General features: G+C 39.1%; 1 protein-coding gene across 2 annotated transcripts in view; it reads right to left on the bottom strand.

Annotated features, from left to right (window-relative positions):
* Positions 1–16,218, bottom strand: part of LOC125132230 (cytochrome P450 4X1-like) — a 54,714-nt gene extending 38,496 nt beyond the window's left edge. For both annotated transcript variants that reach the window (XR_007136178.1, XM_047789167.1), the window contains exon 1: positions 16,028–16,218. Coding sequence is in view for 1 of the 2 variants with exons in the window: in XM_047789167.1 (XP_047645123.1) it covers positions 16,028–16,204 (177 nt within the window). In the remaining variant the exon portion in view is untranslated. The remainder of the gene's footprint in view (positions 1–16,027) is intronic.
* Between the last annotated feature and the right edge of the window lie 10,242 nt (positions 16,219–26,460).

Here is a 26,460-nt window from a genome sequence, read left to right on the forward strand (position 1 = left end):
CACAGTTCCAAGAAATGGCCTTCAGAGAATGGGATTAACATTATTGCTCATAATAAGCTCTATTTTTGTGGACAACAAAATAATTGTAGCTTGTTCTGCCCATTTATGTAAACAGATGACTACAACTGCCAGCTAAGGGATGCTACAGCCACGTGTCAACTTTTCACATTCTGAGATGGTACCCTTTGTCAGCACGAAGTTACAGAAGAGGGATCATCACCCTTGATCACAGATGTGGAATGATGTTCTGATAAGTGAGGATTTGTAAGCGGCTTTTGGCAGGAAAGAGCTCTTCTGCAGAAGACCCCTTGTCTTATCATGAACCTTAAACAGCCACCCCCATGCTCTACTCATCTCTGGCCCTACCTCACCTTTCAACTCTTTTGATAGCACAATACCTTGACTAATGCGTTGTTTTTTTCCCCACAGGTCAAAAAGTAGAAATGAAGAATAAGTAATTAGCAGATTACCAGACCTCTTCCCCAGCTTCCCCTGTAGTAATCTCGTGGGCAAAGCATGTGAACAAGATAGTATCTAAAGAAAAATCACGAGACGTTGAAAAGCCAGAATGCAAGGCTGCACGCAGTAGCGGATGATGACGACTCTGACCCCCATCTCAATGATTAACAGAGATTCCTTCCCTTTTTTCCTTTGAAAACTTCCATAATTAAGCAGAGTCTTCAGAGATGGTTTTTGGGGGACAGTGAGTCCACCCTCTGTTTAGATTGGTGGCATTCTGATTAAAAGCAACTTTCTATTAACATTTCTCTCTCTCTGGTGCATTGATTTTCGAGTGGTGAGCAGCCAATTTGGTAACAGTAAGGATTCAAACTTAGGGTGCACTAAGGATCCCAAGTGGTGCTTTACTCTTTCGTTACATGGAGTTTCCATGAATTATGTACAAGTGCACACACACACACACACACACCTGTGGAAATACACAATAGGACTCTCACACTGGCAAGGAAACATTGGCCTACTGAATGAGTGTCAGTCTACCTGGTTATGTAGTCAGTAGATCTTTGAATGAATGAATTCTTTAGGATCTAATATGTATGTGCATTCAACAAAGTGGTTATTGAGCATCTAGTATGAGCCAAGCTCTGGTGAACATAGACTTTCCTCTCATAAACTGTATATTCTAGTGAGGAGGAGGAGAGTATGAATGAAAAACGTTGCCTTCCATATCAACAGACAAAGGATATTGTGGCCATCAAGCCATAACCCACTACCCCCACCTCCCATAATGAGCCTGAGGGAACTCAGGATGGAGATAAATGGGCTGCCCACTGCCAGTCCCACAACCACTGCAGCCAGCCCAGAGATGTACCCTGAGAAGACTCAGGATGGGAAAGAGCAGGATATTGGCCCTAAATAGCTAAGGTACGTATCAAAAGAATTATTTCAAAGAGCTCAGACTCTTGCATCTTCCCACACATAGAAAAGTACTAGATTCATTAACTGGAGATATCTGGCTTTCTCTAATTAACAGTAGTCTTTTGATGTTCTAACTACCTGGCCTTTGATGTAAAACTCCTGTATATCTGCCTCCTCCCTTCTTAGTGCAGTCCCTCAGAGCTTCTGAGAAACTGTGTCCCAGGCGTTACACCCTCAGAATGTCTGCCAAATAAGACGTGATTCTCAACTCTTAGGTGGTGGCATGTTTTCCCACAGGTGGAAGTGTACAGCAAGGGAAGATATAATATGGTGTCAGAGAGTGACGAGTACTGAGATAATGAAAAGAAAGTTAGGGATAGAGACTACTGGAGGCCCTATTTTAGTCTGTGTGACATTTGATCAAAGGCCTAGAAAAAGTGCTGGGAGAGCATTCTAACCAGAGGAGAGCATTTTCAAAGCCCCAAGGGACAAGTTTGCTTGCCATGAAGACATGAAGGGAGAAGGCTAGTATGGCTAGAGTAGAGCAAGGAGTGAAATTTCGTTTTCTTTCTCTCTCTCTCTTTTTTTTTTTTTAGGACCACAACTGCATCATATGGAAGTTCCTGGATTAGGGATCAAATCAGAGCTGCAGCTGCTGGCCTATGCCACGGCCATAGCAACATGGGATCTGAGCCTCATCTGACCTACACCATAGCTCATGGCAACAGTGGATCCTTAAACCACTGAGTAAGGCCAGGAACCGAACCCATATCCTCCTGGATACTAGTTGGGTTTATAACTCACTGATCCACAACAGGAACTCCCAAATTTTCTGGTCTTTTATGGAATTTTCCCTAAACAGAACTTTTCCCTCTGGAACCTTATGACTATACCTAAAATGTTACTGTCCTGTAAAACAGTTCCATCCTTTCCTTGTGACTCAATAAGTGGTGAATCATCAAAAAGAACATAATAGGTTAAGAAAAAAGTAAATAGGCAGGGTTGGTATATTAGTCAGCTTGATACATCAGCCATCTCTAACCTGCCAAATTAGGATAGAGACCTCTCTAAAACACACAAAAGATTATCTAGTGACATCAACAGATAATCTAGTGACCAATCTAGTGATATGGACTTTAAAATATTATGAATACAATAAAAATCTGAATTAAAATAAAACCATTCCATTTACAACAGTATCCAAAAGAATAAGAATTCAGAAATAAATGTAACAGAAGAAAAATAAAGCTTTTACAGCAAATGCTTCAAAATACTGCTGAAGGAAAATTTTAAAGACTTAAATAAATGGAAAGACATCCATATTCATGGATCAGAAGACTCAGTATTGTTAAAATGGTGATACATCCCAAATTGATCAGCAGATTCAGTGCAATTCCTATCAGAATCATAACTGGATTTTTTTTGTAGAAATTGTCAAACTGATCCTAAAATGTATGTAGAAACCAGAAGTATCCAGAACAGCCTAAATGATCTTGAAAAAGAACAAAGTAGAAGGACTCACACTTCCTGATTTCAAAACTTTCTACAAAGCAACAGTAATAAAGACAGTGATATTGGCATAAGATTGACATAGAGATCAATGGACTAGAAACAAGAAACCAGAAATAAACCTTCACATTTATAGGCGCTGGGAGATAATAGAAAAATAATTATATATACATATAAACAGATAGAGATATAGATATGTCTGCCCCTGGTTCCTGGCCCAGAACTCCTTGTAATTTCCTAAGTGATAAGAACCTAAGGAGATGGTCACAGGGACCTCAGGCTTATAGCCAACTGGTCAGAAGCACAGGTAACAACCTGAACTTGTGACTGGCATCTGAAGTGGGGTGAAGGTAGTCTTGTGGGACTGAGCCATGAATCTGTGGAATCTGATGCTATCTCCAGGTAGATAATGTCAGAATAACTCAATTTTGTATATAATTATATAAAATACTCAAAACTGTAGGACACCCAGCTAATGTCATAGAATTGCTTGGTGTAGGGAAAACTCCCACACATCTGGTGTCAGAAGTGTTGTGAGTGTGGTAGTTATGTGACAGTAAAGGAGTAACACAGGAGGGTGGATTGGCATTTTCCTACTCAGGTGCCAAAGCAAGTCAACTTGGGGGAAGAATAGTCTTTTCAACAAGTAGTGCTGGGATAACTGGTCATCTACATGCAAAAGAATGAAGTTGGCCCCCTTACCTCACACAATACAACAAAATTAACTCAAAATATGTCAAAGTTCTAAATAAAAGAGCTAAAACAGAAAACTCTTAGAAGAAAACATTAGGACCTACCCTCTGATTTGGCAGTGGTTTGTTAGCTATGACACCAAAAACATAAGCAATAAAGGAAAACATAGATAAATTGGAGTTCTTTAAAATTAAAAAGTTTGTGTTTATAGGAAACTATATCCAGTCTCTTGGGATAGACCATGATGGAAAATAATATAAGAAAGGGAATGTGTATATATGTATGACTGGTCACTTTGCTGTACAGAAGAAATATGGCAACACATTGTAAATGAACTATACTCTAATAAAAAATTTTAAAAATTTGTGTTTAAAAGACACTATAGAACAAGAGAAAATATTTGCAAATCCCATATCTAAGAAAAGACTTGTGTCTAAGATATATCTTCAAAAACTCTCTTACAACTCAATCATAAAGACATTTAACCCAATTAAAAAATTGCAAATGATCAGAAGAGACATTTAATCAAAGAAGATATACAAATGACCATGAAGTACATGAGAAGACATTCAATATCACTAGTCATCACGGAAATGTAAATCATAACCACTATGAGAGACCAATTCATACCCACCAGAATGGCTATTAATAAAAAAGACATATAATGACAAGTGTTGGTGAGTGTGTGGAAAAAATGGAACTTTCAGTGGAATTTTCACACACTGCTAGTGGGAATGTAAAATCATGTAGTCACTATGGGAGAAAGTCTTATAGCTCCTCAAAAAGTTAAATACTGATTTTTTATTTAACCTGGCATTTATAATCCTCATATACCTAAGAGAAATAAAAACATAGCAACAACAAAAAATGTTAAAAAAGGTTCAAATAACAGCTAAATTTGAAACAACCCAAAGATGACATAAACAGATGGAAAGATGTACCATGCTCTTGGATTGGAAGAATCAATATTGTCAAAATGGCTATACTACCCAAGACAATCTACAGATTCAATAAAATCCCTATCAAATTATCAAGGACATTTTTTGCAGAACTAGAACAAAATATTTTAAAGTTTCTTTGAAAGCACAAAAGACCCAGAAAAGCCAAAGCTGTCCCGAGAAAGAAAATGAAGCTGGAGGAATCAGGCTCCCTGACTTCAGACTATACTACAAGGCTACAGTCATCAAAACTGTATGCTACTGGCACAAAGACAGAAATATAGATAAGTGGAACAGGATAGAAAGCCCAGAATTAAACCCATGCACCTCCAATCAACTAATCTATGACAAAGGAAGCAAGAATATACAATGGAGAAAAAAAGACAGTCTCTTCAATAAATGCTGCTGGGGCAACTGAACAGCTACATGTAAAAGAGTGAAATTAGAACACTTCCTAACACCATGAACAAAAATAAACTCAAAATGGATTAGAGACCTAAATGTAAGACCAGACACTATAAAAGTCTTAGAGGAAAACATAGGCTAAACACTCTCTGACATAAACCACAGGAATATCTTCTCAGATCCACTTCATAGAGTAATGACAATAAAAACAAAAATAAACAAATGGGACTTAATTAAACTTAAAAGTTTCTGCACAGCAAAGGAAACCCTAAACAAAACAAAAAGATAACCCACAGAATGGGAGTAAATGTTTGCAAATGAAAAGACTGACAAGGGATTAATCTCCAAAATTTATAAACACCTCCTACAGCTCAATACCAAAAAAACAAACAACCCCATCAAAAAATAGGCACAAGGTCTAAACAGACAATTCTCCAAAGAAGACATACAGATGGTCAAAAAACACATGAAAAGATGTTCAACATCACTAATTATTACAGAAATGCAAATCAAAACTATTATGAGATACCACTTTGCACCAGCCAGAATGGCCGTCATCAAAAAGTCTACAAACAATAAAAGCTGGCGAGGGTGTGGAGAAAAGGAAACCCTCTTACACTGTTGGTGGGAATGTAAACTGTTATAACCACTATGGAAAAAAAGCATGGAGATTCCTCAAAAAACTAAAAATAGAATTGCTATTTGATCCAGCAATCCCACTCCTGGGCTTCTATCCAGAGGAAACCATGACTTGAAAAGATACATGTACCCCAAAGATCATTGCAGCACTATGTACAATAGCCAAGACACGGGAGCAACCTAAATGTCCATTGACAGAGGAGTGGATAAAGAAAATGTGGTACATATACACAATGGAATATTAGCCATAAAAGGGAATGAAATAATGGCATTTGCAGCAATATGGATGGACTTGGAAATTATTATGCTAAGTTAAGTTAGTCAGACAGTGAGACACGAATGGCATATGCTATTGCTTACATGTGATACAATGAACTTCTTTGCAGAACAGATACTGACACAGACTTTGAAAAACTTATGGTTTCCAAATGAGACAGGTTGGGGGTGGGGAGATGCACTGACGGTTTGGGAAGGAAATGCTGTAAAATTTGGTTGTGATGATGGTTGTACACCTATAAATGTAATAAAATTCATTAAATAATTAAAAACCTCTAAATATAATAAAATTTATTGAGTTTTTAAAAGAAGAATTAAGCTGACTGATTCATATTTCCTGATTTCAAAACTTATTACAAAACTACAGTAATCAAAACAGTATGGTTTTGGCTTAAAAACAGACATATAGACAAATGGAATAGGACAGAAGCCCAGAAATAAACCCTTTATTATATGGTTAAATGATTTATGACAATGACACCAAGGACCATTAAATAGGGGAAGGTAAGACTTTCAATAAATGGTGCTGGGAAAATTAGATATCCACATACAACAGAACTATGTTGTACCCTCAAATAAAATACAAAAACAGATCAAAGACCTAAAACTATAAAACACTTCAAAGAAAACATAAGACAAAAGCTTCACGACTTTGGGTCTGGCAGTGATTTCTTGGATACAACACCAAAGGCACAGGCAAAAAAAAAGAAAAAAATAGACAAGTTGGACTTCGTGAAATTAAAAAAAAATTTGTGCATGAAAAGATGGTATCAACAAAGAGAAAACCCTCACATTGGAGGGAGGAAATATTACTAAATCATACATTTGGGATTAATATCTCAAATATATTGAGAATTCCTAAAACCTCAAAAACAAAAACCAAAACAACCTTATTCAAATGAACAAAGGACTGAACATTTTTCCAAAGAGGATATGCAGATGAACACAGCACATGAAAAAAATGCACAACATTGCTAATTATCAGGGAAATGCCGATCAAAACCACAATGACATATCATCACCTCATACCTGTCAGAATGTCAATCATCGGAAAAGTCTACAAATAAAAAATGTTCGCAAGGAAGTGGAGAAAAGAGAATCCTTCTCATTCCCTGTTGGTGAATATGTAAATTGGTGCAGCCACTGTGGAAAACAGTATGGAGGTTCCTCAAAAAACTAAAAATAGAACTACTATATGACCCAAGAATTCCACTCCTTGGTATATATCAAAAAAAAAACCCAAACTCTAATTTGAAAAGATATATGCAACCCAAAGTTCAAAACAGCATTAGTTACAATTGTCAAGGTATGAAAACAACCCAAGGGTCAATCAACAGGAAGATTTTTTTTTTAAGAGAGAAAGTTACCAATGCTTTTACTCCCTTAACAGCCAAAGACGTGTTTGTGTGTGTGCCTGTGCGAGCAATATCGCTAACCCTTAAAAAGAATGAAATTTCGCCATTTGCAGCATCATGGATAGACTTGGTACTAAGTGAAATAAGTCAATCAAAGACTGTATGATATTACTTATATGTGTAACCTAAAAAAACAAACAAACTGGTGAATATTAAAAAAAAAAGAACATAGAGAACAAACTAGTGGTTACCAGTGGGGAGATGGAAGGGGGGGAGGGGAAAATAGGGGTGAAAAAACGGTTATTATTGGATTCCACAAAATCATGTGCGTGAAAGTTTTGAAAATTGTAAAGCACTATAGAATTTAAAGAATCTTTCATTTAGTAAATTTTTAATTTAAAAATTTTAATTAAAAAAAGGAACAAAGGACTTAAATAGACATTTCTCCAAGTAAGATATACAAGTGGAAATGAGCACATGAAAAGATGCTCAAGATTACTGATCATTAGGGAAATGCAAATCAAAAATATGGAGATACTACCTCACACCCATTAGGATGGTTACTACTATAAGAATAAACAGAAAATAACAAGTTTTGGCACGAATGTCAAGAAACTGGAAACTCTGTACACTTTTGGTGGAAATTTAAGATGGCATAGCCACTGTGGAAGACAGTACAGTGGTTCCTCAAAAAATTAAAAATAGGGTTACCATGAGATCAAGCAATTCTGTTTCTGGGTATATACACAAAAGAATTGAAAGTAAGGGCTCAAGGAAAAATTTGTACACCCATGTTCCCAACAGCTAAAAGGTAGAAACAACCCAAGAATCCATCAACAGATGATTGGATAAACAAAATGTGGTATGGACATACAGTGGTATATTATTCAGTCTTAAAAAGGAAGGAAATTCTGACATTTGCTGCAGTATGGATGTACATTGAGGATATGATGCCAAGTGAAATAAGCTAGTCGTAAAAAGGTAAATACCACACAATTCTACTCATGTGAGATACTGAGAGTAGTCAAAATCATAGAAATAGAAAATAGGATGGTGGTGGTCATGAGCTGGGGAAAGGTAGATGCGGGGTAAAGAATTTCAGTTTCATAAGATGAAAAAGTATTACAGAGATGGATGGGTTGATAGTTTCACATTATAAATGTTTTTATTATCACCAGAATGTATGCTTTATTTATTATTTATTTATTGCTTCTTAAGGCTGCACCTGAGGCATATGGAAGGTCCCAGTCTAGGGCTGAATTGGAGCTGAAGCTGCTAGCCTACATCACAGCCACAGCAATGTGGGATCCAAGCCACATCTGCAACCTACACCACAGCTCACAATGATGGCAGATCCTTAACCCCCTGAGCAAGGCAAATGACTGAGCCTGCATCCTCATGGATACTAGTTGGGTACATTACCACTGAGCAACAATGGGAATGCCTGAAATGTACACTTTAAAAATGGTGAATATAATAAGTTTTACTTTAGGTATATCTGACCACAATAAAAAAGTTGGAAAAAAAATAAGAAATTTCCAAGTCATCCTGAAAGCTAGAAGACAATGGAATGATGTCTTTAAAATTCTGAAAGAATTTTATTTCCAAAGTATAATTCTATACCCAAACTATCATTCAAGTTAAAAATTATAATAAAGACATTTACAATGATTCAGGAGCTCAAAAACTTCACCTGATGTGTCAGCATCAAGATGGCAGAGGAGTAAGACATGGTGCTCACGTTCCCTCACAAACAGATTAAAAAAAACCCATCTACATGTAGAACAATTAACACAGGACATCTACTGAATACTGGCAGAAGGACTTAAACCTACAAAAAGTGCAAGAAACCTTCCACATAAAGGTAGAACAAAAGGGAAAAAAAGGAGAGAGAGAAAGAATAGGGGGAAAAAAAGGAATATGGACAAGACCAGCACTCCTGAGAGGGAGCTGTGAAGAAGGAGAGGTATCTGCACACTGGGAGGCCACCTAACTGATGGGGAGATAGGCCAGGATGGAGAGGGAACCTAAAAACCTCAGAGAAAAGTGGAAGCAGCTGGATTGAGAAGGGCAAAGCAGAGAGAGAGCTGCACAGACCATCAGTACCACTGCCCAGACGCCACAGCCTGGGACAATTGGGCAGGAACTGGGCCCTGAGATGCAGGCTCTGGAGGTCAGTTCTTGGCAGAGGACTAGTGTTGGCTATGTGGAGACAGTCTGAGGGGCTAGGGAGTGGTGTGCCACAGTAAAGGAGCATGAGAAAAGGGCTGAGCCCACAGGAGAAGCAAGGCGCCATTGTTGGGGAGGGTGAGAGGAGGAAGGGCAGGACCACCATAGGACTATTTTTCTCTGCACACTCATGGGCTCTTAGGTGGTGGGGCACCTCTTGCATGGGCTACAGTGGAGGCATATACACCCAGAATATACATTCTTTTCAAGTGCACATGGAACATTCTCAGGGACTGATGACAAACTAGGTTACCAAACTAACCTCAACAAATTTAAGAGTATAGAGATTATTTCAAGCATCTTCTCTGACCATGGCATGAAACTAGAAATCAACCACAGGAAAAGAAATGACAAAAAACTGACTACATGGAGACTAAACAATATACTACTAAAAAAACCAATGGGTCAAAAAAGAAATCAAAGGGGAATTAAAAAATACTTAGAGGAGTTCCCATCGTCTTTCAGTGGAAATGAATCTGACTAGTGTCCACGAGGATGTAAGTTCTATCCCTGGACTCACTCAGTGGGTTAAGGATCCAGCATTGCCATAAGCTGTGGTGTAGATCACAAATGCAGCTCAGATCTGGTGTTGCTATGGCTGTAGTGTAGGCTGGAGGCTACAGCTTCGATTCGACCCCTGGCCTGGGACCCTCCATATGCCAAAGGTGTGGACCTAAAAAAAGACAAAAAAAAAAACCTTCAAGACAAATGTTAATGGAAACACAATCATTAAAAATCCATGGGTTGCTGCAAAAGCAGTTCTTAGAGGAAAATTCATAGCGATACAGCCCTTCCTCAAAAAAAGAAAAAAAATCTACAGTGGGAAAATAAAGAAAAAAAAATCTCAAATCAACAACTGAATCCACCATCTGAAGGAATTATAAAAAGAAGAAAAACAAAATAAAGTCAAGAGAAGTAAGGAAGTCATAAAGATCAGAGAATAAATCAAAATAGAGATTCAAAAAGCAATAGAAAAAAATCAATAAAGCCAAGAGCTGGTTCTTTGAAAGTGTAAACAAAATTGACAAACCAGATTCACCAAGAAGAGAGAAAGAACCTAAATAAACAAAATAAGAAACAAAAAAGGAGAAATCTCAATGGATACTGCAGAAATACAAAAAACATAAGAGAATACTATGAACGATTATATGCCAACTGATTTGACAACCTAGAAGAAATGGACAACTTTCCAGAGAATTACAGCCTGACAAAACTGAATCAAGAAGAAATAGATCAACTGAACAGATGATCACTAGAAATGAAATTGAATATGCACTAAAAACACTCCCTACAAACAACAGTCCAGGACCAGATGGCTTCTGAGGCAAATTCTACCAAACATACAAAGAAGAACTTATACCCATTCTTCTTAAACTTTTGCAAAAGTTTGAAGAAGAAGAAGGAACACTCCCAAAGACATTCTATGAAGCCACAATCACCCTAATACCAAAACCAGATAAAGATACTACCAAAAGAAAACTATAGGCCAATATCTTTAATGAATATAGACAAAAATTCTCAACAAAACTGTAGCCAGCTAAATCTGACAACACATAAAAAGATCATATTCCATGAGCAAGTGGGATTCATCCCAAGTTCACAAGGATGGTTAAACATATGCACATCAATGTCATACACCACATTAACAAAAGAAAAGTCAACGACTACATAACCATCTCAATAGATGCAGAAAAAGGATTAGACAAAGTGCAACATCCATTCATGATAAAAACTCTTACCAAAGTGGCTATAGAGGGAACATACCTTAACGTACTAAAAGCCATTTATGACAAACCCACAGCAAATATAATACTCAATGGAGAAAAGCTGAAAGGCTTCCCACTAAAATCTTGAACAAGGCAAGGATGTCCACTCTCACCACTTTTATTCAACATAGCATTGGAAGTCCTAGCCACAGCAATCAGACAAGTGAAAGAAATAAAATGTATCCAAATTGGAAGAAAAGAGGTAAAGTTGCCACATGCAGATGATATGTTACTACATACAGAAAACCCAAAGACCCCCCCCAAAAAAAAACTACTAGAAATGATCAATGAATTCAGCATAGTAGCAAGATACAAGATTAACATTCAGAAATCAGCTGCATTTCTGTATACTAACAATGAAATATTAGAAAAGGAAAATAAATTACAATAACTTTTAAAATCGCACCCCCCAAAATAAAATACCTAGGAATACTTCTGACCAAGGAGGGGAAAGATTTTTATTCTTAGAACTATAAAACATTAATCAAGGAAATTAAAAAGGATTCAAAGAAATGGAAAGATATTCCATGCTCCTGGATTGGAAGAATTAATATTGTAAAACTGGCCAAAGCAATCTACAGTTTAATGCAATCCCTACCAAATTACCCATAACATTTTTCACAGAACTACAACAACAAACCAAAAATTTATATAGAACCATAAAAACCCAGAATTGCCAAAGCAATACTGAGGAAAAAAACCAAGCAGGAGGCATAACTCTCCCAGACTTCAGGTAATATTACAAAGCTATAGCAATTAAGACAGCATGGTACTGGCACCAAAACAGACATACAGAGCAATGGAAGAGAATAGAGAACCCAGAAATACACCCAGACACCTGTGGTCAACTAATATTTGACAAAGGAGGCAAGAATATAAAATGGGGAAAAGACAGTTTCGGAGTTCCCGTCGTGGCGCAGTGGTTAACGAATCCGACTAGGAACCATGAGGTTGCTGGGTTCGGTCCCTGCCCTTGCTCAGTGGGTTAACGATCCAGCGTTGCCGTGAGCTGTGGTGTAGGTTGCAGATGCGGCTCGGATCCCGCGTTGCTGTGGCTCTGGCGTAGGCCAGTGGCTACAGCTCCAATTCGACCCCTAGCCTGGGAACCTCCATATGCCGCGAGCAGCAGCCCAAAGAAATAGCAAAAAAAGACAAAAAAAAAAAAGGAAAAGACAGTCTCTTCAGCAAGTGGTACTGGCAAAACTGGACAGCTGCATGTAAATCAATGAAACTAGAACACATCCTCACATCATGTGCAAAAATAAACTCAAAACGGACTTAAACATAAGACAAGACCCCATAAAACTCCTAGAAGAAAACATGGACAAAGCATTCTCTGATATCAACCATACAAATGTTTTCTTAGGTTAGTCTCCCAAGGCAACAGAAATAAAAACAAAAATAAACTGATGAGACCTAATCAAACTTTTTAGTACATTTGTACAGCAAATGAAACCACAGGGGAAAAAAACCAAAAGGACAACCTACGGAATGGGAGAAAATAGTTTCAAATGATGCAACTGACAAAGCCTTATCTCTAAAATATACAAACAACTTACACAACTAAACAAAAAAAACCAACAACCCAATTGAAAAATAGGCAGATGACCTGAATAGACATTTATCCGAAGAAGATACACAGATGGCCAACAAGTACATGAAAAAATGCTCAACATCACTAATTATTAGAGGAATTCAAATCAAAACTACAATGAGGTACCACCTCACACCAGTCAGAAAGGCCATTATTAACAAGTCAATAAGTAAATGCTGGAGAGGATGTGGAGCAAAGGGTACCCTCCTATGCTGGTGGTACAAATGTAATTTGGTACAACCACTGTGGAAAACTAAATATAGAACTGCTCTATGACCCAGAAAGCCCACTCCTGGGCATATATCCAGACAAAACTTTTCTTGAAAAAGACACATGCGCCCGTATGTTCATTGCAGCACTATTCACAATAGCCAAGACATGGAAACAACCTAAATGTCCATTGACAGATGAATGGGTTAAGAAGATGTAGTATATATACACAATGGACTACTACTCAGCCATAAAAAAGAACAAAATAATGCCATTTGCAGCATCATGGATGGAACTACAGACTCTCACAGTAAGTGAAAGTAAGTCAGAAAGACAAAAACAAATACCCTAAGATAACACTTACAGCTGGAATCTAATATATGGCACAAATGAACCTTTCTACAGAAAAGAAACAATCTCATGGACTTGGAGAACAGACCTGTGGTTGCCAAGGGGGAGGGGGAGGGAGTGGGATGGACTTGGAGTTTGGGGTTAGTAGATGCAAACTATTTCATTTGGAGTCGATAAGCAATGGCATCATGCTGTATAGCACAGGGAACTCTAGCCACTTTGATGGAGCATGATGGAGGCTAATCTGAGAAAAGGAATATATATATGTATGACTGGGTCACTTTGCTGTACAGCAGAAATTGACAGAACAATGTAAATCAACTATAATAGAAAAAATAAAATCTAAAAAAATAGATATCAAAACAAAAATAAATCAATGGGACCGAATCAAACGTACAAGCTTTTGAACAGCAAGGGAAACCATAAAAAAATAAAAATAAAAGTAAAAAGACAAGCTAAGGAATGGGAGAAAATAGTTTCAAATGATGCAAATGAAATGACAGGGGCTTAACCTCTAAAATATATAAACAACTCATACAACTCAACTTCAAAAAATGCAAACAACCCATTGAAAAATAGGCAGAAGAACTAAATAGACATTTATCCAAAGAAGACTTATATGTAATATCACTTATATATGGAAACTAAAATATGGCACAAATGAACCTAACAAAGAACAGAAACAAACTCATGGACATAGAGAACAGACCTGTGGTTGCCAAGGGGAGAGGGAGGGAGGGGGATGGACTAGGAGTTTGGTGTTAGTAGATGCATTTGGAGAGGATAAGCAATAAGGTCCTGCTGTATAGCACAGGGAAATATATCCATGTGATGGAACATGATGGAAGGTATTGTGATAAAAAGAATGTATAGAGAGTTCCCATTGTGGCTCAGTGCAGACGAATTCGATTAGTATCCATGAGGATGCAGGTTTGATCCCTGGCCCCGCTCAGGGGGTTAATGATCTGGCATTGCTGTGAGCTGCATACCTATATATGAATGGGTATATATATATGTATATAGCATTCATTCATACAAAAAATGTATATATATGTATGACTGAGTCACTTTTCTGTACAGCAGAAATTGAGAAAACATTGTACATCAAGTCCAATAAAAAATTTTTAAAATTTACCTGACATCCCTTCACTCATTCTCAAGAAGCTACCCATAAAAATAATTACATAGATCAGGAACAAAAAAGACATAGCCTCAAGGAGACAGGAGATATGACACAGGACAGCACAACATCTGTGTACCAGGTCTAGAGAGTCCAGATTAGAACAGGGGAAGAAGTCTGTGGGAGAAATGCCTCCGGAAAAGCAGAAGGACTGAGGGATTGTTTGCTAGGTTTCGATGTCTGGAAATATTATTGAGATGTGTTTAACAGATTTAAAAATTGGGGAAGACAATAGTGATAGGTATTGAAAACTAAACACTGGAGAAAAGGAGAAAGTTAACCCCATGAGCAAACAAACAAACAAAACCCAAAATGAAAAGACTCTCTAAGAAAAGGAACAAAATCAACCACTTGGTCAGTGGTAAATAACACTTAAATAAGCAAAAGAATATAAATACTAACTTTTCTATTTAATCAAAACATACAATATAACTATATTGGGACAGTCAAAAGTGAGGTGTGATAACTCTTCATAGGTAGCTAAGAGATGGATATCTCAAATGATTCAATTTAAAAGTGCAGCATAGCAATATTATCTTTTAGGTAATGATTTAAATAAATAGACAAAAGAATCAAAAGTGCTTGCTTTGGGGAAGGGGGACCAGGAGTGGGGGAGCCAAAAGACCCCCCAGTAGCTCTGCTGGGAACAGCCTCCCCACCCACCCATCCTTTGAGATTCTGCTCAGCCCTTCCTAGGCTGTTCCCTCCCCTGGGGAGACATGTGTACTTCCCTCCAACAGCCCCTTGTCCCTAGGCCTCTGTCGAAGTACCCTTTCCCCTGTATCTTCATCTTCTCTTTGTGGTCCAAGTATGCATCTGACTTGGGAATCCAGCACCTATCACACAACTGCCACTACTCAAAGTTGGTTGAATGAATAGAGCAAGGAATGGGGTGGGGAGCAGATTTAGAGAACAGGAGGGACCCAAAGGTAAGGGGTCTCCCTCCACCTTACAAATTCCAATTCCTTGGTATTTTTCGTGTGATTGGCTGGGGCTGCTCCCCGCTTCACAGGATCTCCGGTGGGAAAGGACTAAGGGTGGCAACTATTGTGCCCAATGTGGCACTTCTTCTGCCCTTAATAAGTATTATTTAGGATAACAGACTGTTTTTTTGTGTTTTTGTTTTGTTTTGTTTTTTTTAGCAACAGTCTGTGGAAAGCCTTTTAGAACACAATACATAAGTGCAAGAGATGGGAGAAGCAATTGCAGGCAGACATGAATTACCTCCCATGTAATTCCTTTGTCCTTATTCAGTCTCTCTAAATTGCCCTCTCCCAGCCCCCCTAAAACCTCCTTTCCAGTGGCTCTAGGGCGTTTCCATTTCCCTGGAGGGCTGTGCGGGCACGCGAGCGTAGACTAAAGACTAATGAGGATGCCCAGAGCCGCAGGCTTGGGCGGAAGAGGTCTGCGTAGGACGGAGGCACCGGAGGAAGAGAAGGAAGCAGCCGCTGCTCTGCCCACCGCTTTCCAGCATCCTCCTTCACCCCTCCCTTCCATCCCTCTACCTTCTGGTGCCCGTAGAACCAGTGGCTCGGGGGCGAGGGGAAGGGGCGCAGGTCTCGGAGCAGCCGCTGCCTCTGCAGGTAGAGCTTGACAGCCTGCAGCAGCCCCAGGGCCAAGCAGAACACCAGCGCCAGGTGGAGGGGCCTCGCCCAGTGCGTCTCCAGCCAGGAGGACTCCATCGCTCTGCGCTGCGCGGATGGCCCGCAGCCTCTGGCCTGGTGCTTTTCTGCAGCCCGGGATCTGGGGGGAGGATCCAGCCACCCACTCTCGGGGAGAGCCAGCCCACCGCGCCTCCGCGCGCTGGCACGATCCCTGCTTTCCCCTGAGAAAGGAAGAGCAGTGGGAGGGGGCAGCCCGGGCTTGGCCCGAGGCGGGCAGGCAGGCAGGAGTTGCCGGATTTCTAGCCCTGTGTCAACTGATGCAAAACTTGATTCAGGACAACTTCCGTATCAGAGAGCGGCATCGTTCAAGTGCGATAGTTTTCAATCCCGGAAGGGATGGATTTAGGTTTTGAAATAATGCCAAAGCTCAGGTCATTGATTTTCTTCTTTGCCCCAAATAAATAATGTGTAGCTCTTGGACGCAGCTCAGATCCTGCATTGCTGTGGATGTGGTGTAGGCCAGCAGATGCAGCTCCAATTCGACCTCTAGCTTGGGAACTTCCAGATGCCACATGTGCAGCCCTAAAGATAGATAGATAGACAGACAGATAGATAGATAGATAGACAAATAGATATGTGAATATAGCTTCAAAACTATTTTAAATTCAAAATAGTTGAAGAATACATTGAAGTCACCTGATTAAGAGTATATCTGCATAATATTGTATTAAATTAATTGCCATTCTCAACAGTAAGTTAAACAAATGCCTTCAGCAGCCTCTCACATTTGTTTGAATTGGCTGCAATTCAAAAAATGTTATTTGAGGAACCACATACGTAACATAACTATAGGGCATAATAGCCTAGGCCCAGATAAACACTCATCTGAAATAATATCAAAATAATATTGAACCCACACCACATGCCAGGTGCTTTAAGTGTACTGTCTCCATTCTCCTAGGTAGGCCTTGCAGAAGAGCAAATTGAAGGCTAGAGAAGATAAGTCACTTGACCTTGATCTGTTCTCTATACCACATGGTGACTCCAAGGCATCATAAAACCCCTCTCCTCCAGTTCTTCTAATTACACAGATCCATATGGTGAGCTGTAGGTTGACCAAAATTTTCTAATATCAACCCACATTCATTATTGGCTAAATATTAATATTTTACCCTGGTAAGAAACAAAAAAAGGAAATCAGCCTGATCTATACACTTGAAGTGTTCAGTATTACCAAATTCAGATCATCTAAGTTTTCCCCTATGACCATTCTTCATATTTCCTAATATTACCTAAGTTCCTGAAGCTTAGAGCAGTGTTACCTACTCCAACTACAGTGAACTCTAGACCTCACTCAAAATTAGAAAAATATATCCAAATTCCTATACTCTTGTAAAACAGGACCCAAACTTTTCTATGGGTAACAAAAAGCGCCTATTTTTCTATAAGTAAATACCACATACCTTTATTCTCAAAATGCTACTGTAACTGAGTATGGCCCTGAGGGGGTCCTGGGCACAGAGGACTTTCTATGTCCCCTGTTTCTTGTTTTTAAAAATGGGTCTCATTCAGCCTCCACAGCTCTCCTGTGATCCAAGGGGCAGGTTCAGACAGTTGCGGATAAGGGGATGCAAAGACAAGGGAGTGACAGTCAAGCAACAACGCAGCCTTGGGAGGGGATACTTGTTCCCTCTCAAGGGACGCACATACTGCTGTAGGCATCTTACACACTTGAGAAAATTTATATTCCTTATGCTTCTTTTAGAAATGAAAACTTCAAAACTGAACAGTTTGGACTCCTTCTTCGTCCTTTTCCCGGCCTTAACTGCACCCTAAACAAAATCACTCTTAGACTGAAGACCTGAGCACAGTTGCCTGTGGGTTAAAGATTATCAGCATATGATGTTTTTCAGGAACTTTCCTAGTTTATTCTAATCTCTGATCAATGTGCCCTTTTTGCAAGTACTGTTAATCTAGGCAATAAGCCAGAAGGCCACCATCATGGTCATGGCAAAATCTCCTGAGTTCAGCTTTGATGACTAAGATTCCCCATAAAGAAAGAAGAATGCATGTTTGTCCCGATCCTGATTCCTATCTGAAAACCTGTTTTCCTCTATTTTACTATAAAACTCCCTACAATTCTTTCCAGTGGGGGGGGGGGGGGCGGCAGAGACTTTAAGGCATTAGCCTGCTGTGGCCACTTTGCTGGGCAAAGCAATAAAAGCTATCTCTTACTCCTTCACCCAAAACTCCTGTCTCTGCATTTCTATTTGGCACTGGTGGACAGAGGCCGAGTTTCAGCAACAGTACCTATTTTGATAAACAAAAACACAATGTAAACAAATACGGGATTTTAAAACTTTAAAGAAAAACTTGACAAAGACTAAATAAAGGCAATGCTTTGCTTTTGAAAGCAAATTTATAAATTTTAATATACTTAAATATTCTTTTTGGTAATCTGACCTTAGCAAAATTGTAAATGTGTTACTACTTCCATTTTTTTTTTCAATTGCTTTAGCTTCCTTGGATAATAGCACTAGCTCTATTAATCATAGTTATTCCATTGTGTTACTTAAATGGCTTTTAATTTTTAATATGGAGAAAGACATTCTACTATAGAGACAAAGATGGGAATTGTCAAAATAAAATTAATAAAGAACACATTTTGCCAAACTTGCATGTGTATTGTATTTATGATAGTGATCTCAGCAGATCTGCACAAGTATTAATTTTTTCAATTTCACCTTTAATGATTTTATTCAAAGCCTTCATTGTATTAGAAATAGTTCTGATGGGTCACTTGATATGGGGTTTTTTTTTGCAACCTTTATATTTTTTACAATAGATTTTCCTCCACTTGCAGTAATTGGGTTGGAGGAAGAAATGCACGTATGTCCACATCAGTAGGTTAGTTCTTGATGTTAAAATTGCTAAGTAATCCCTCTATCATTGAATAACAAAAGTGACACTTGAATACGCTTTTGCCTAAAACTGCTCAGAGTTGGGAGCATAGCATCTGGATGGCAGCCAGTGGAAAACAAAGCAAGAGAAGGAACCAGCCTTTCTGCCCTGCCTGCCCTGCATTAAACCTTCCCCAGGACAGGAAATCCCAGGAGTACATGGGGGCGGGAAAGAGGGACATGTGGATAAATGCCTCCAACAATTGTCCTGCTTTGGGTCGAATATACTTAGAGCTCAAACCCCTGACACACTTGCTGCGATGTGCTGCCCTGTGGCTGGAAGAATGTTTTCAGAACACGACATTCCGTTCACGTGGCACCTAAGCAAGTGGCAACCTCTCTAAGCCTCGGTTTCCCCAACTGTAACGCATGGGAATGGTGACAGCACCTATCACTGGCAGTTACTGTGAGAATTCAATGCATGGCGCTGAGCACAACGCTGGGAGCCATGAGTCACACATGCTTTTATTGTTTTTATATACTGTAATTCTTAGAAAAACCAGAGTTCCAACCAGGGAAACCCAAGGAAGTGAAGTAAGGGGTATGCCATTCAGCCATTATACAAACATACATTGAACAAATAATATGTATATTAAACACATACATATCCCATCAATAAACCAAAACGCAAAGAGCTAGGGACACGGTCATGGAGTTTACCATCTACCACATGTTTCCCACTGAATGAATGTTTATGAAGTAAATGAATGAGCCACAGTTTAAACTTCTTCTTCATGCTTTCATCCTTCCCTTTTCAAAAATTCTGAATGAACCAGCTACAGCAGCTACCACTCTTGGGGAAATGGTGGGGTGAATGAAGCTGAAAGCTAGACACTACCCTATGTGCTGCTAAAGAACTGAAAAGCAGAGCCAAAAGCTTTTTAACAGAAAGATGTTCAAATGTAAAGATATGAGCTAAGTAACAAGATTAGGTAAAGGACTTTATTTTTGTTACAGACAAAGGGACTTACTTTAGAGAAAATGGACTTGTAGGCTCTTGTAATTAAAAAGAAAATCCATACCTGGAGTACAAGGAAGTGGAAATAATAAGAGCTTACAAAAATATGTCACTTTCAGAAATAATCTTCTGCTAATCCTTGCGATAATTCTACGAAATGCAGGGCAACACAAGCTTCATTTCACAGATAAGAACATGGACTCACAGAGCGTGCCTGGGGAGGGGGGGGGGGCGCTGGATGTACAAGTGAGACTTAATCCAGGTCTCTGATCCCAGCTTGGGCTCTCAGCACCTGTGGCAAAGACACGGGCATGTGTTTCACATTTGTGCCAGCCCTCTCTGGCCAGGATTTTCCAGAACTTGTTGGAGGGCATGCATGAGTTGTGGAGGAAGAAGGAGCAAATGAACGTAGGAAAGGAGAGAGTGGAGGTCAGACAACCAGCCAGTATTGAAGGGGCTGAGCTGAGGACACAGAATAAATACGCTGCCTGGGGCAGGGGGTAGTTTACACAACTCAAAGAGACCCACCTGACCGTCTACAAGGGATTCTAATATCTGGGCCCAGATGAGGAAGTCATGTCAGGGTGTGGATCAAGGCCCATTTCAGAAAGTTGGGGTACAGTGATGAAGCTAGATCCAGGTCCCCCAGACTCCAGGGTAGAACAAACACCTTACTCATGTTCCAAAGACCCTTCTTTAGCCTGTATTTTGAGAGTAAGGGTGGATGTCAGTTCTCTTTATTCTGGGAGGTCAGGAAGCCTTTGTCTTCCCCCTGCCCCATCCTCTCAAGTTGTGTGCTGCCATGGTTGTAGGTCAGACCTTGGTCAAGTCAATGCCTTGCTTCAAAACCATCATGGGTTTTGGAAAAAGTCCTCATTCTTGTTATGCCAGACTCATCAAAAATTAGACTCTAGGAGTTCCCATTGTGGTTCCAGGGTTAAGAATCCAACTAGTATCCATGAGGGTGCAGGTTCGATCCCTGGCCTTGCTCAGTGGGTTAAGGATCTGGCATTGTCACAAGTTGTGATGTAGGTCGCAGACATGGCTCGGATCTGGCATTGCTCTGGCTGTGATATAGGCCAGCAGCTATACCTCCAACTGGACCCCTAGCCTGGGAACTTCCACATGCTGCAGGTGTGGCCCTAAAAAGCAAAAAAAAAAAAAAAAAAGAAAGGGGGGGGGGTTCATTTCATACCAGGAGTGCAAACAGGCACAGAGTTTCAGCCAGGTCCCTCTTGAGGCCTTTCTTCCTGCACATTCCCCACTCCCAAGTCCTCCATGTCAGGAAAAAGGTGGTCAAGTCCAGACTAGATTCTGCTAGCCAGGCTACAGTCATTGCTCTCACTGCCACTGCCACAGGTGGCACTGTTGGAAACTGGTTTTGTTCTGTGCGAAGCCACCTGGAAGTGGTGCTGAGGTACCACTGATCTTGCCTAAGCTTCAGTCAGGGCCCCTCAGTTGAGGTTATTGCCAAGGTCACAGTTCTTTTTAGCTGACACCCTCTCCCATTTCAGCCACCGTACCTCAAAGCACTATACTAGAAAAATACTACCAGAACCAGCCACAAACCACAGCAAAGTACTACCAGAACCAGCCACAAACCACAGAAAATACTACCAGAACCAGCCACAAACCACAGCAAAAAAATTCTTTCCCCTAAAAATCTCCCTATCTCAAAGTATTAAATTTAATCACATCTACAAACTGTCTTTTGTCATCTAAGGTGACATATTCACAGGTTATGAGGATAAGAACATGGACATATTTGATGGGCTCTTACTCTATATACAAGAGAAAGTAATCCAAAAGTTAACAGAGGGTTTCGTCCAAGTAATTAAGAAGGCATTTGCATGAGGTATTTGGCAAACCCACTCATGAAATATAATATACTAGTTAAAATTCTTATTCTGTATTCAGAACAAACCAGTTTCAAATAATGAGGTGTTCTTTGCTCTTTGTGTAGCCTTGAACAAGCTACATCACCTCTTTGGATACTCAGTTTTCTCTATTCTAAAACGGGCATTTTTCAGTACAGATCCATACCAGTAGCTGAACCCTCAGTTCATACCAATAGCTGCATGTGGGGTCTTTTATGACTTACTAATGGAAGAGAAAAAGGCTAAGTATGAGGCACAGATGTGTTGGTTCAGTCTATGGTGCAAGTTGATAATGACTGCTGCTCCTCTGCAGCTCATTCAGGGGTGGTTCTGAAGGGCATAAATGAGAGGAAATCTTCCTAATGGACAGAACTTTGTGAAGTACATCTGATCATCCATTTAATGAGAAGCAGAAAAAGACTATGTACAGACTTGTGAGCAGGGGCAAATGGCTTGGATGGCTTGACTGAGATCTGGAGGGAGAAAGATTAGAAAATAGGACAAGGAGGTCTGGGAAACAGGCATGTGGATGGATAAGTGGCAATGGGCATGAAGTCTAAAGATGTGTGTATTGCATCCTAATACCCAACCAAGAGTTTCTATCACAAGAGAGCAATGGAAAACCTGGTAGACAAAGTATCTGGTCTTATATTTAGGTCTTTAATCCATTTTGAGTTTATTTTTGTGTACAGTGTTAGGAAGTGTTCTAATATTATTCTTTTACATGTGACTGACCAGTTGTTCCAGCACCATTTTTTTAAGGGGCTGTCTTTTCTCCATTGTATATTCTTGCTTCCCTTGTCATAGATTAGTTGACTCTAGGTACATGGGTTTAATTCTGGGCTTTCTATACTGTTCCACTGATCTATATTTCTGTCTTTGTGCCAGTAGCATACAGTTTTGATGACTGTAGCTTTGTAGATAGTCTGAAGTCAGGGAGCCTAATTTCTCCAGCTCCATTTTTCTTTCTCAGGATGATTTTGGCTATTCTGGGTCTTTTGTGCTTCCAAAGAAACTTTAAAATATTTTGTTCTATTTCTGTGAAATATGTCCTTGGTAACTTGATAGGGATTGCACTGAATCTGTAGATTGTCTTGGGTAGTATAGTCATTTTGACAATATTGATTCTTCTAATCCAAGAGCATGGTATGGCTTTCCATCTGTTTTTGTCATCTTTGATTTCTTTCATCAGCAACTTACAGTTTTCAGAGTACATATCTTTTGTCTCTTTAGGTAGGTTTATTCCTAAGTACTTTATTCTTTTTTGATGTCATAGTAAATGGGATCCTTTCCCTAATTTCTCTTTCTGATTTTTTGTTGTTAGCATATAGAAATGCAGTTGATTTCCGTGTATTAATTTTGTATCCTGCGACTTTGCCAAATTCATTGATGAGCTCTAACAGTTTCTGCTAATGTCTTTAGGATTTTCTAGGTATAGTATCATGTCATCTGCAAATAGTGATAGTTTTACTTCTTCCTGTTCAATTTGCATTCCTTTTATTTCTTTTTCTTCTCTGATTGCCATGGCTAGGACTTCCAAATCTATGTTCAATAGTAGTGATGAGGACATCTTTGTCTTGTTTCTGATCTCAGCTTTTCACCATTGAGAATGATGTTAGCTCTGGGTTTGTCATGTATGGCATTAATTATGTTAAGGTAGATTTCCTCTATGCCCACTTTCTGAAGGGTTTTTATCAGAAATGGGTGTTGGATTTTGTCAAAACTTTTTCTGAATCTATTGAGAAGATCATATGGTTTTTATTCTTCAGTTTGTTAATGTAGTGTATCACACTGATTGATTCGTGGGTATTGAAGAATCCTTGCATCCCTGGGATAAATCCCACTTGATCATGACATACAATCCTTTTGATGTATTGTTGGATTCGGTTTGCTAGTATTTTGTTGAAGATTTTTGCATCTATGTTCATCAGTGAAATTGGCCTGTAATTTTTTTGTGTGTGTGGTATCTTTGCTTGGTTTTGTTATCAGGGTGATGGTGGCCTCATAGAATGAGTTTGGGACTATTTCTTCCTCTGCAATTTTTTGGAATAATTTCAGAAGGATAGGTTTTAGCTCCTCTCTAAATGTTTGATAGAATTTGCCTGTGAAGCCATCTGGTCCTGGACTTTTTTTTTGTTGGAAGTTTTTAAATCACAGTTTCAATTTCAGTCCTTGTGATTGGTCTGTTCATCTTTTCTATTTCATCTTGGTTTAGTCTTGGAAGATTGTACTTTTCTAAGAATTTGTCTATTTCTTCTAGGTTTTCTGTTTTAATGGCATATAATTGCATATAGTAGTCTCTTATGATCCTTTGTATTTCTGTGATGTCCATTGTAACTTCTCCTTTTTCATTTCTAATTTTATTGATTTGAGTCCTCTATGTTTTTTTCTTGATAAGTCTGGCTAAGGATTTATCAATTTTGTTGATCTCTTCAAAGAACCAGCTTTTAGTTTTATTGATCTTTTCTGTGGTTTTCTTCATTTCTGTTTAATTTATTTCTAATCTTTATGATTTATTTCCTTCTGCCGACTTTAGGTCTTGTCTGTTCTTCTCTCTCTAGCTGCTTTAGATGTAAAGTTAGGTTGTTTATTTGAGCTTTTTCTTGTTTCCTGAGGTAGGCTTGTATTGCTATAAACTTCCCTCTTTGAACTGCTTTTGCTGTATCCCATAGGTTTTAAAGTGTTGTGTCTTTGTTGTCATTTGATTCTAGGTATTTGTGTGTGTGTGTGTCTTTTTGTTCTTTTTAGGGCTGCACCTGTGGCATATGGAGGTTCCCAGGCTAGGGGTCTAATCAGAGCTACAGCTGCTGGCCTATGCCGCAGCCACAGCAATGCCAGATCCAAGCTGTGTCTGTGACCTACACCACAGCTCGTGGCAATGCTGGATCCTTAACCCACTGAGTGAGGCCAGGGATTGACCCCAAACCTCGTGGTTTCTAGTTGGATTCTTTTGCTGTGCCACGATGGGAACTCCTGCTTCTAGGTATTTTTTAATTTCTTCTTTGATTTCTTCAGTGATCCATTGGTTGTTTAGCAGCACGTTCTTTAGTCTCCATGTGTTTGTACTTTTGCAGTTTTTTTTTCCTTGATGTTTGATTTCCAGTCATATAGTTTTGTAGGTCTGAAAAGGTGCTTTATGTGATTTCAATTTTCTTAAAGTTACTGAGTCTTGATTTGTGACCCTGAATGTGATCAATCCTAGAGAATGTTCCCTGTACACTTGAGAAGAATTTGTATTCTGCTGCTTTTGGATGGAATGTCCTATAAATATCTATTAAGTCCATCTGGTCTAATGCATCATTTAGGGCCTGTGTTTCCTTGTTGATTTTCTGTCTGGATGATCTGTCCATTAGTGTAAGTAGGGTGTTAAAGTCCCCCACTATTATTGCATTATTGTCAATTTCTCCTTTTAAGGTTGTTAGCAATTGCCTTATATATTGAGGTGATCCTATGTTGGGTGCATATATATTTACAATTGTTATATCTTCTTCTTGGATTGATCCTTTGATCATTATGTAATGTCCTTCTTTGCCTCTTATAATACTCTTTATTTTAAGCTCTCTTTTGTCTGATATGAATATTGCCACTCCAGCTTTCTTTTGATTCCTGTTTCCATGGAATATTATCTTCCATCTTCTCACTTTCAATTTGTATGTGTCCCTAGAAGTGAAACGGGTCTTTGAAGACAGTATATATATAGTTCTTGTTTTTGTATTCATTCAGCCAGTGTATGTCTTTTGGTTGGGGCAGTTAGTCCATTTACCATTATATTACCATTAAGGTTATTATTGGTATGTATGTTCTTATTGCCGTTTTATTAACTGTTTTGGATTTGGTTTTCTTGCTCTTTTTTTCTTCCCTTCTTCTCTTGTTCTCTCCTCTTGTGGTTTGATGACTATCTTTAGTGTTGTATTTGGATTGCTTTTTTGTTTGTATGTATATCTAAGTGTATGTGTATGTAGATTTTTTGTTTGCAGTTCCCTTGAAATTTTGCTATAGGAGTCTATATACACATACGAGATGGTTTGAAGTTGTTGGTCTTTTAACTGCAAGTGCATCTCCAGTGTCTTGCATTTGTACCCTCCTCTTCTCACGATTTCTGATTTGGGTAGCATAGTGGTGCATGAATGAGCTCCTACCTTTACTGTATATATGCCTTTACTGGTGATCCTTGTCATTGGTAGTATTTTTGTTTCCAGCTGTGGACTTTTCTTTTCCGTCTAGAGGAGTTCCTTTAGTATTTGTTGTAAACCTGGTTTAGTGGTGCTGAATTCTCTTAGCTTTTGCTTGTCTGTAAAGCTTTTGATTTCTCCTTCAACTCTCAATGAAAGCCCTGCTGGGTGAAGTGATCTTGCTTGGAGGTTTTTTTCTTTTCATCACTTTAAGCATATCGTGCCACGCCCTTCTGGCCTGCAGAGTTTCTGCTGAACAATCTGCCAATGACCTTATCGGGGGTCCCTTCTATGTTATTTGTTTCTTTTCCCTTAGCTGCTTTCAGTATTTTCTCTTTGTCTTTAATTTTGATGACTTTGATTAATA

Source organism: Phacochoerus africanus, chromosome 8, assembly GCF_016906955.1.
Source record: "Phacochoerus africanus isolate WHEZ1 chromosome 8, ROS_Pafr_v1, whole genome shotgun sequence".
Taxonomy (NCBI): domain Eukaryota; kingdom Metazoa; phylum Chordata; class Mammalia; order Artiodactyla; family Suidae; genus Phacochoerus; species Phacochoerus africanus.